The 12,449-nt window shown below is 39.1% G+C and overlaps 1 protein-coding gene across 1 annotated transcript in view; it reads left to right on the top strand.

Annotated features, from left to right (window-relative positions):
* The window catches only part of LOC122813872 (zinc finger protein 26-like), a 369,001-nt gene that overhangs the window by 161,431 nt on the left and 195,121 nt on the right, over positions 1-12,449 (top strand). Inside the window, exon 4 of the mRNA XM_044086412.1 lies at positions 1,214-1,340. Within this exon, the coding sequence (XP_043942347.1) occupies positions 1,214-1,340 (127 nt within the window). The remainder of the gene's footprint in view (positions 1-1,213; positions 1,341-12,449) is intronic.

The following is a 12,449-nucleotide window of genomic DNA, read 5'->3' as shown; positions in this document are numbered from 1 at the left end:
GGTGTGCGTGTGAGTGTGCCTTCTGTGGAAGGTTGGGCACCGGGCTGGCAACTCGACACCGTAAAACTCCACTGCCATTCAATGTGCGGACAGGTGATCTGCTGTGGCGACCCCTAACCGGGAAAAAGCCGAAAGAAGAAGAAGAAGAAGAAGAAGTCTTGCTTGATTCTGTGAGACACAGAGCATGCAGTGGAGTTGGATGTGGATACATGCATGCTTATCCACATGGTACACGCATTCGTCTGCCCATGCCCTTGCATACATGCATGTTTTATTTATTTATTTTATTTATTTAACATTTGTTGACCGGGAATGTCCGACTAGGTTCCATAGAGCCTGTTTTCAGCGGAGGCCCGGGGAGAAATGCTCCAGATGCATGTTCAACAGTTTTCACCAAATAGTAGTACATTCATGACTGAACCACACTGTCTCTGAGGTAAACAAGCTCTAGGTTGGTCGCTTAAGCCTACTCCCCATGCCATCGTTTCCCAGGGTGACTTTTCTCATGTCAGTGGTCATTGTCTAGTTCTTTCCTTACAGCATGACTTTGTGGAGAGTAAAAATGTGGTCAAACAATACCCGGTCAGATAGTTCTTTAAAGGAAGCTGTACCTTTTGAAACCCATTGAGGAATCCATTTCCTGTTTGAAACTTGATTACATGGTACACAAGTTTATCTGTCCTCCTATTTGAGCCTATTGGACTGGTGACATTGATGTTTGTTACCTTGAAACCACTGTTTCCAATGCCCATTGTTACTAAGCAGTGCATCTACAAACATCAGACTGTTACATACAAGGAATTACATCTGGTCTTTCGCAAGGATGAAAGATGCATTACAGTGATGTGCTTCACATTACCTCAAATCGCAACTATCTCTACTGGGAAGTATTAGGCTGTTGTAGATAGTAAAATCCTTATATTATTTAACTTTGTATATGTTAGCGTATGTTACATAATTCTTGTGTATGTACAGCTACATGAATGCATGTGAATTGTGCTGTCTACAAACCCGATACTGTATTTCATTGTATGTTTGACTTTATTCTCTTCTGTACCAAGCTTATGGCTAAAAGGGTGATCTTACATTTCAATCCCCTCTCCAGTAAATAAAAAAAATGCAAATAGTGCTAATTGATTCATATGAAAAACTACAATGTGTACTGTTGCTTGTAATAAAATAAAAATTATGGCAAGTTTTCTGTTCCTTTCAGGTCCCACGAAGCTTTGAAGATGTTGCTGTTATCTTCTCAGAAGAGGAGTGGAAGTTGTTAAAAACAGAAGATAAGGAGCTTCATAAGGAAGTGATGTTACAGAATTATGACAACATGGTTTCAATAGGCAAGTGTGGTCTTGCTTAGGAAGTGAGATTTTCATTCTGAGAGGTACAAGTGTCACATTAAATACTGCGCTAGAAAAATTCAGAAAACTCTACATTATGTATTTGGGTTTAGTGTATCTCTTAAAATTTCCATTTCAGATTACTCTGACAATATCAACATCTGAATCTCTACTGACCCTATATGGACTTGAGTAAGTCGTCTGTTTGTTTAGGAATAGCCTTTCATGCATAAAACCTTGTGTTCCCTGCTTTACCATTTTTAGTCTGCTGCTATAGGTGTTTAACACTTTCAAATAGTAATTTTTTTCTGTGTTTTAAATTCTTTTTCTTGTTCTATATGCCATTTTTGACCATCTCCTTATCGTTGAATGAAGCAACCACCCCTGCAATAGGTAGTTTTTTTTTCTTGATTAGGGTTAATGTTTTATTTTCCTGTTTAACCCTCAATAAATACAAATTTGGATCCATCACTCTCTGTCTTCTTGGGGTGATATTCCATTACTTTTTATACTTCAACTGTTTTTTTTTCATTGTATGACAAATTAGATATCTGTGGCCCATTTTACAGATACCAAGGAAACATTGGCTTTACTAAATTAATTTCTCAGCATCACATGGTATGAAATTGGGTAAGGTCTGAAAGATGCAGCACATTTACAACTTTTTAAAATTAAATACTAATCCTTCCCTCCCTTTAGCTGTTCTTCATAGCACTCCAAATGAGGCTTCATTTGTAAAATGCACATTTAGTTTCCCTACATTTTGCTAAAGGTGCTTCCTGTTTTAGATTGTCGCTAGTCCCACATTTTGTTTTGTTATATTATACCTGTAATTGGATTATTATAGTTTGCTCAATGGTATTGTTTTTGTGCCATGATCTACCTCTCTATGTACAAGTGCAGTATGTTGTTCTTCTAGTATCAGCATTTCTTCCTACATTGTATATTGTTCCATTGAAATTGTACTAACTTTTCAAAATGTAATGTAATGCTTTATAGTGTACGTATAATGCTTGTATAATGTTTGGCCCATATAATTTTATGGTTCTAAATCTATGTGTAATGTTTGGCCCATGTGATTCTATGACTCTATAGTTATGTATAATGTTTGTCCCATATGATTCTATAGCTATGTATAATGTCTGTCCCATATGACTATAATTTTATAGCTGTATATCACGTTAGTCCCATATGATTCTATAGCTATGTATAACATTTGTCCCATATGATTCTATCACTATGCATGTTTGTCCCATATGATTCTGTGATTCTATAGCTATATGTAATATTTGTCCCATATGATTCTATAGCTATGTATAATGTTTGTCTGATATGATTCTATCACCATGTATAATGCTTGTCCCATATGAGGAGAAAAGCACCATGAGTAATGGTAAATTTTAATGCACAAAATACAATAATCAAAGTATAAAGTAAACAAAATGTAGTATACATAAGAAAATACAAATTTATTACATCATAACAACAGGACCTAGGCTTTGAACATAGCTAGTAATATTTGTAAAATATGACTTATGTCAAGATGTATGGTTAAGACAGGCCAGTAGGAATAAAAGATTAAACAGCGGGGAAGAAGTTGGATATGGTTGGGGTATACTGAGCATTCATGAGAAGTTAGTATAGAAACATATACACTAATTGTTTAGATAAGCTTCAAGTGATAGCTTAAAGTGGTTAGTGGACAAGATTGAGAGAATGGAGTTAGGAAGGGAGTTCCATATATGAGATATATAGCTGGAAAATAAAGAGTTTCCTGCAGTGTTGTTGGCCATGGAGAGAGTGAGTAACTTCTTATTTTTAGAGCGAAGTGCTTTGCTGGAACTGTAAAGAAGGATGAGATTTTGTAGTGAGGTTCTGGTTGATTGTGTTACAATTTTGTGAGTTAGAGAGAGCTGGTATAAAGAATAATGTTGGGAAGTTCAAACCAGTCTAGTGTCCTTAAAGCTGTAGAATGATGTGTTCAATATGGGCAGTCAGATGCAAATTTATCAATTTTATTATAACATGCTTCTAGCTTAGACAGGCCAGTTTTCCTAAGATTAGTTAAAATCGGAGAGACATATAGTAGAGTGGTGAGCAGATGGGTTTGTGCTAATGTAATTTTGGCCATGTTGGACAGGAACCTTTTGTGCCTATATAGACTTCCAAGTTTCTTATGGACTTTTTTTATTGTTAGGGAGACACGCAAGTCAAATTTTAGGTTATTGTCTATTTCCATTCCAGGAAGCTTTGTATGGGTTGTTGGGGAGATGGCAGTGTTTTCTTTGGCTATAATGTTAAATGTTGGGCATGAGATAAATGTCTTGTTAGGTTGGAAGAGTAATAATTTAGTTTTGTTTGGGTTCAGGATTAGATGGGCATTGGCTAACCATGTTTCAACAGAAGTGAAAGATTCCTGTGTTTGAGAATGAAGAGTTGATAGAGAAGTGGCAGCACAGGTAAGTGTTGAATCATCTGCATAACGTATTATAGAACCATGTGGAGTGGCTGTGTGTAGATTATTAGTAAAGAGGGAGAAAAGGAGAAGGTCCAAGATAGATCCTTGGGGGACACCAATGGATAAAGGAAGGTGAGGAGATAGGTCACCCTGCCATAGAACAGATTGTTGAAGGCCAGATAAATAGTTATGAAACCATGCTGTGGCAGATGGTGAGAAGGATAGGTCAGTTAATACATCTATTAGTTTGGAATGGGAGACCATATGAAAAGCTTTTGATAGGTCTAGAAAGATGGCAGATACAAAGTTGTTGTTATTCCTCTGATGGTTTATGGTATTAGTGAAGGATAAGAGAGCTGTAGTGGTACTGTGTGATAGGCAAAACCCATGCTGAGTGTTTGAGAGAAGGTTATTTATTAGTAAGAATTTCATGACCTGGAAATGAATATAGCTTTAGAAAGAGGTACAAGAATTGCAATTGGATGATTAGTTTTTCAGTTCTGTGGAAGGTCCCCTTTATGAAGTGAGATTAGATGGAAGATTTTCCACAGTTGAGTAACCTTGTTTTCGAGAATGGATTTATTTATAAGAATTGCTAGTGGGAAGGTTATAGATTCAGCTGCAGTTTTGAGGTATTCACTCGGTAAGTTATCTGTGGCAAGTGTAGTAGGTTTTAGTTTCTGGAGTAGTTTTTTTTTTTTTTTTGTAGTGGCTGTAGGAAGTGGGGAGAAAGAGAATGAAGCATTGCTAGTTGTAGACTTGGCTGGTTTGGTATCAGGAGTAGGGGTTTGGTGCTTGGAAAGGTCAATTATAGATTCACTAAAATGTTTGTTAAAAATGATAGCTATGCTATTGGAATTGTTGTGGATGTTTGGGGTTGGAGTAGTAAATTTTCCTAGGTGAAGGATTGAGTTTATAGCAAGCCCCAGCAAGATGGAGTAAAAAAAAAACAATCAGGAGTCAGGAAATGTAGCTGTGTTCACCTCACAGTGATAGTCACAAAGTAGGAAAAAATTGTTAAAACAATTCAGTGACATTCATCTAATGATTAATTGTAAAGGAAGGCTTGTATATAAAAGTAAGGTGAGATTTCCCATATGATTCTATAGATATGTATAATGTTTGTCCCATATTATTCTATGACTCTACAGCTGTGTATAATGTTTGTCCCATATAATTCTAGAGCTGTATCTAGGACTGTTTTTAAGTTTCTGAGCCTCCCAGAGCTTTCTGTGATAGAGAGAAGCCTTCTAGCTTATCAGTGGGAGTGGTAAGCCCTAGGTAGTCTATCTACCACAAGAGGAGTGGTTTCTGGCTGAGAAATTGTAGTTTATTGACTGTTTGGGAAGTTTTTCCATCCCTTTCAACTTTCTGGTTTAAAAGCAAGTGTTTGTATGGGTTTGCGCTTGTTTAAGCTCTGTGGATCCAGTTTGGCGTCCTGCAGACTACAAGAGCAACAGGAAGGAGAAAGGAGATACTCAGTGCCTCCATTTTGATTTTTTTCATAATTTACTGCTCTTTACACTTTTTTGTCATTTTTAATTTATCTGCATTTATGTAAACTGTATTTGCCTTAATAATGCTATACACTCAAGTGTGCTAGTTTGTACTGCATTTAAAGTGTTTTTGCTACTGTTTTAACTGCTTTTCTGCAAAAAAAAAAAAAAAAAAAAAAAAACGTTTTAAGTTTGTTTCCACCTTTCCTGTAACTAGTCTAGTCCATTTACAGATTTGCTGTATCCAGAACTGTTTTGTAAGTTTCTGAGCTCCCAAGACCTTTCTGTGTTGGAGGGAAGCCTTCTAGCTTATCAGTGGGAGTGGTAAGTACTAGGTAACCTATCTACCACAAGAGGAGTGGTTTCTGGCCGTTTGGGCATTTTTCCAATCCCTTTCAGCTTTCTGGTTTAAAAGTCTGTGTTTGCAAACTGTACAGCAGCGCTCATCTGAGGTAAACTATTACCGGTGAAACCAAATAATGATATAAAAACTAATAAAAAAGATGTGCAAGTGGTCTGATACACATCCAAATAAAATTTAATGCCATATAAATACAAATAAAACAGACGTATTTAGTGCTTTCATCTCTCTCAGGAGACTTCATCAGAATACAATCATTGTATTCTGATGAAGTCTTCTGAGAGAGATGAAAGCGCTAAATATGTCTGTTTTATTTGTGTTTATATGGCATTAAATTTTATTTAAAAAAGTCTGCTCTTCAATTTTCCCCTTAGAATGTGCTTGATCTTTTACTTCTTGCACTTCAATTAGCTTAATTGGCTAGCACTTTAACAGGCCTTTGTAACACTTATTGTAGCACACTTAGGTGCTATCAGCACTAGCTGTTCATACCCAGTAACAGCATCAGTACTTATCAGTTATGACCACCCCTCCTGGTATGATTGTAGGGCAATTTCCTGTGCTTTCTCTTGCTAAATTGGTGCACTTGGGCATTCTGAGACAGTGTGGCAACTGTCTAATGTACACAGACAGTCCTCTCCTCTTACTTCCCAACACTCATACCTGTGAGAGATACACTTATATCACCAAACTGGAAGCAGTGCATGCTCCAACCAAGACTGGACTAGCTGGTCAAGAGGAGAAGGTCAACACCTGCAACTCACTACATAGAACACACAGCCCTCCAAAACAATAACCATCACAACCCACACATAGAAACACAAACCATACACCCACCTTCATGGAGGGTCTCAATAAAAATATATCAAAACAACAGAGACCCCCAAGACAGAAATGCACTCGACCACCACAACTCAACACCAACCCCAGAACACATAGCTCACCACCACAGTGTACCCCTCAACCCAAGCCCTTAAGGCAAAACACTTTGTCCAATGTACTAATCATAGGAGACTCAATTGTGAGGCACACTGATGTCCCACTCACTAGGCTGAACAAGAAGGTGACAGTCAGTTGTCTATCCAGTGCCAGGATCTGCCACATAACACATGCACTCGGGCCACTCCACAATAAGTACAAATATGACTCAGTCATTGTCCATGTGGGTGTGAATGGCCTGAGCCATACCTCCCTGGACTACATAAAAAGAGATGTGATGGAACTCTCGGATTATGTAGCCCAGGCAGGTATGACCCTAGCCCTGAGCAGTATTCTACCATCACCCAGAATGGTACCACAGTATGAGCAGAAAATGATTGACTTCAACAGTTGGCTAAGTTTCTGGTGTCATTCTAAGGGGATCCAGTATCTGTTTGCCTGGGACGACAAGATCGGCAGACCTCGATGCTTTGCCAGAGACGGCATGCATCTGTCACCCCTGGGATTCCATGTACTGGTTAAGGCTCATGCCACCCCTATAGTACATTTTTTAGGCAGTGTTCCAAAGACTAAAATTCCACCATAACAGCTACAAACAAATGCAATCTGAGGGTCATGCTGCTCAGTGCTAGAAGTTTAAATCTCAAAATGCACTTGTTCGAAGCTCTCCTCAAAATGGAGAATGTCAACATCTGTGCTGTAACAGAGACCTGGTTTAAAGAGGCAAAAAGCACCCCTTCGCTCCCAGGCTACAACTCATTCCATACCTTTCGGCCCCAGAATAAGGATGGAATCTCCAAAGGCGGTGGTATCTCCATATTCTTAAAGGAAACGCACGCCTCTAGACTGGTTGCCCAGCATAATGCATCCGAGATACTTCAGGTACAACTGTCACTGGGTAAGATGGCGATACAAGTCACAGCCTGCTAAAGAAACCCCAAACATGTCCCTAAACTCCACTCCAAATTTCTAAGCACCCTGGAATCTATCAAGATCCAACCCAATACTCTCATACTGGGTGACTTCAACTACTCTTCCATCATCTGGGAAAACTATTCAAGTACCAATGTTTAGGTCCAATGCTTTCTGGAAAAAAAAGGTTCATTTACCTAAAACTATGGAAGCTCCTGTACAACCTCTAACAAGTAATGTTATTATTTCACGTTTCTAGAAATATGGACACAAACCCTGGCACATACCCTGTGATGAACACTTACCCACCATCTCAGACACATGTCCTTAAAGTCTCTGTACTAAGTTTCACTAGCAGCAGACAAACTTGACCAACTTGGCTTATTTCTCAGTGTAGACACCTCCAATACTGAAGCAATTGTTGAATACTGGCTTAAGAAAAGCACCCCATACATGGAGCACTTTTTCCACCTCCACATGTACAAGTACAGGTCTGCAATAAGAACACATGGTTTGACTATGGTCCTGAACAAATCCTCCATAGTATTAAACCTTCATAGTCAAGTCAGTAGACCTAGTTACCATGTTTCTGACTGGATAATCTTAACCAGTTCTCTATAAAAGCATCCTAATTGTTTTCTGTCCATAGCTCATCTCCACCCCCTCTAATTAAAACAAATTCCAAAATAGTTGACTGCATTCTATTTTTCTTTCCTAGCAATAATAGGCAGTTTCAATATTAATTATTTGGTCTATTTAAAAATCAATCTTAAATGATTGCTAGCAGACTTGGGCTCTCTGTAGTGAGCCATCTTGGCCCAAATGAAAACCTAGAAAGCATATCTTTCTATATGTAATAACGGGTCTACCTGATAACGCCGACACTCCAAAACACCGACAACTAAATAACCAACACCACAAAACCGAAAGTTCAAAAACACGAAACTTCACATGCCCGACAAACCACAATCCCGACAATCAACAAATCAAATACGTTTTCCAAAAAACACACACATACAACACAAGCACACCAAACACCTTATAAACCTACACTAAACCTTACATACACAACTATCTATGCACTAACCTTAACCCAAACCCTAACCCTAAGGTCCGTCACTATCGCACACTTAGCTTACCCACACCCTAATCCTAACTCACTTAATCCGCCCCTAACCCTTAAGTCTGTCACTATCGCACACTTACCTTACTCGCACCCTAACCCTAACTCACTTACCCCGCCCCTAAACCTAAAGTCCGTCACTATCGCACACTTACCTGACCCGCACCCTGACCCTAACGTCCGTCCCTACCGCACACTTACCTTAACATGTCGGTGTTCTCAGCGTCGGGATTTTCAACTGTCGGTCTTCTCAGTTGTCAGTCTTCTGGTGTCGGTTATCTCGTTGTCATTCTTCTCAGCTTTCGGCGTAATCAGGTAGACCCATAATAACATGTAATGTTCACCCATCTTCCTGATTTTAGCCCTCCCCTGTGCCTGAACAAATCCTTCCCAATGTCATTTTCAACTGGTACACCCATTAAAAAATGACAAGTAAATATTGCCTTCTGCTCAAGACCAGAAACCATCATCCACTCAATGAAAAAAAAAAAAGTCAGCAAATTGTTTTTTTCTATATTTACCTGACCTCAAAGCAGCTGCCAAAGCCTTAACATACATGCAAATGTACCTAAACTATCTAATACTTCTGATTTCAGGCCCACCTCAGTTCTATCGTGTTTAGGAAAAATGCTTGGAAAATTAGTTTATGCACAACTTTAGAGCTATGTACAACAGGACATTCTTGTGTCTCTTTCTGAACAGGATTAACCACCATGATGGCTTGATCTTTATCTGATGATATTTTTTATTAACATGGATAGAGGTCAGCTGTCTGAGCCTGCCTTTCTTGGACCTAACCAGGGCATCTGATGTGGTCAATCACAATCTACTATGCAATAACCGTATTTCCATAGATGCTAGTAACAAAGAGCTCAAACTCTTTCTTTCAAGCAGGTGCTATAATGTAATGTCCACAAAGAGCTGTTCTCCGTGCCTGCTCTTTTTTTCTATATTTTGCAGCAGACTGCTCTCAGCTATTGGCCATGTTCTAATAATGGTGTATGAGGATGATGTAGTAATATGTAGATCATACCACTTTTCGTTAATAATCAAAACTCTTTGAGAAGGATCTTTCCCTCCAGATAGCTTTGGTATAACTAATGACTCTCTAGTCATTTTGAGTAAACAAACTCCATCTCTTTCTTACTAATAAAAATAAAATAAAGTCATGTTGGTTTTAATCCTGACATAATTTAAGACCCTCCCCCCTAAAAATAGGAAATCCAAATCATTAGCTACCTATTTAACTTCCAGAATCACACACTGGAAACACTTTATAAAATCAACAGACTTCTGTTCTGGACAGTAAATGTTTATATTTTCTGGCTTCTAAAATCGGATCCAGAGAGGAAAAAATACTACTAACCCAACTTGCATATGGCTTCCCTTGTGTTGCTACAGCCCACAAGAAAATACTTGCAAAACACTTTTTAACTGCTGGCAAGATCTGCCGTTTCATTAGAATGTCTTCTCACATCTCTGTTACGGTATTTATGTGAGGAGATAGCTGTCCCCAGCATTAAGGTAGAGGACTGAGGCCACTTCCTTGTTATTCATGAAAAATAAAAAAATACTTAAACGTTACAGTATTAAGTAACAGTAATAAAAGTGCGAAACTTCAGTTGTTAATTCTTCTTCAATGAAGGTACTGAAGAAGCAAACTCAAACAGGCTTAGTCACCAGAATAACTTGGCTGTAATTCACGATAAGCGCTGTTGTCCACCAAGTGGACTTCATCAGTTGAAAAGGAATTAATCTCTAAGTTTTGGACTGTTTATTACTTTTGCTAACTGTTGTAATGTTTGTGTTTTTATTTTTCATTTTTCACAAATGACAAGGAACTGAAGTCAGTCTTCTACCTTAATGGGTGGGAACTGCTGTCTCCTCGCATCTCTTTGTTGGTTTTTGTACTTGTTCACCCTGTGATTCACTTTTTGTGTTTATACAGTATTTGTGGATATCAGGCAGATTTACCAGAGCCTTTGGTGATCTTTATTTGACTCACATAAATACCTCTCACTGCCATCTCCTCTTGAAAGCCACGTGGCACCAAGTCCTGTAGATAGCTACTCCACTTCTAGCCCTTCCCCCCAATGTTCTCTTTCTTCAACACACTGTAACAAACATGTACACACTAACTATAGTATCTATATGTTAGGTTGCAAGCTTTGGGAAGCTCCCCTCACACAAAAAACAGTGAATTTTTCCCCCTCATTTGAAAAACTCTCAGAATCCTTTTGGAAAAACTGCCAAATGCAAATACTTCAACGATAACATCCCTCCCTAACCAAGTACACTTGTCTTCCTTTAGATTTCTCCATACATACCAAATTAATTCTATATTTCTTCCATTGCATAGCACTTCAACGCAGAATCTCCGATTTTAATTGTTGTTTCAAACTTTTCAATGTATTGTAAGGAGGGATGTCATACGGTTTGTTAAATTATCAGTAGAATTCTGCTGAATGTGGAGAAAATAGCATCTGATGATTCACGTGGCTTAATTTGTTCACAGGTTCATAGGTAGGTACTAGGCTATCGGCTCAAGGGCCTACGTATGCCTAGCCAGCAAGGTACCATAGCATATGCCACCCAAGAAAGTTAATTTCCTGTGACCCTGTCAAGCAGAGCCACAGAAGTGATCCCCGGGGTGTATTTCCTATTTCCCATCCATTCATCAAGATTTTTCTTGAAGAGTGCTAATGAAGAACTTTGTTTGACATAGATGGATAGCTTGTTACAGAGAATAGGAAGTCTCTGGGACAGGAATCTATCCCTCCAGCGTGTCCTGTTTATTGTGGTAACACAATTTAGGTCCCTAGAGCATGTAGCTCGGAGGGATTGGGATTTCTTTAGGTGTAGCATGTCCAACAGCTCTGGGTTTGACATAGCTTTATGTTAGGCAGGGATCACCTCAGAGTAGGCGATATGCTACAGAGTAAAGCTGGAGTTTTTTAAGGCGGTCAGTGTAGGGCATTTGTTTGAGGCCAGTAATCCTCTTTGTGAGGTACTTCTGTGGCCTTTCCAGCTGCTGCAGATGTCTTGTGAGGTACATTCCAAAAGGGGCGTTGTACTCTATAATGGGTCTAATGAGTGACAAGTAGAGGGGAACAATGACCTCTTTTTTCCTGGATGAGAACCCTTTTATGATGAGGTGTGCCACGTAGAAGGACTTCCTGACAACTGTGGCGATGTGACTATCAAAGGAGAGACTACTGTCCACCTGGGTCCCAAGGTCTCTTATCACGCATTCGATGTAAAGTAGATTGCTGCCTATGTGGTAGTTCATGGTTACAGAGTTTTTACCAAAGGGGATGACACTGCACTTTTTGGCATTGAGCTTGAGGCCATGGCTCTGACACCAGGCATCTGTCTCAGTGAGGCCCTTCTGTAGGATGTCCACATCATTTGGGGACTTGACTATTCGTATTTCTTTTCTCCAACTCTTACAGCTACTTTGCTTCCCAATCTTTTGTACCTTATCGCATCTCGTCATACGGCACTAAATTCCTAAACTCTTACTTTTCCTCCTGCGCTCACACCCCACCACTAACTACTATTCCTCTTCTGTCCTTTTATCCTCGTGCTCATTTTGATAGTTTTCCTTTCATACCTCTTATCATCCTTAAATAGACCCATAAGTCTGACCAGCCACATCTGTAAATCCATGGAATGTATCATCATGGACCTCATAAATAAAGACATAAGTGACCTCCAAACCCTGGGTCTGACCCAGTTTGGCTTCAATGTGAAGTAACATCTGCAAGTACGGCAGCTGCAAGGTCTCAATCCAAATGTAACAATTCAAAAAACACAAGAC

Source organism: Protopterus annectens, chromosome 10.part0, assembly GCF_019279795.1.
Source record: "Protopterus annectens isolate FY-2018-M chromosome 10.part0, PAN1.0, whole genome shotgun sequence".
Taxonomy (NCBI): Eukaryota; Metazoa; Chordata; order Ceratodontiformes; family Protopteridae; genus Protopterus; species Protopterus annectens.
The sequence above is the reverse complement of the archived record's forward strand: the minus strand, read 5'-3'. Positions and strand labels throughout refer to the sequence as shown.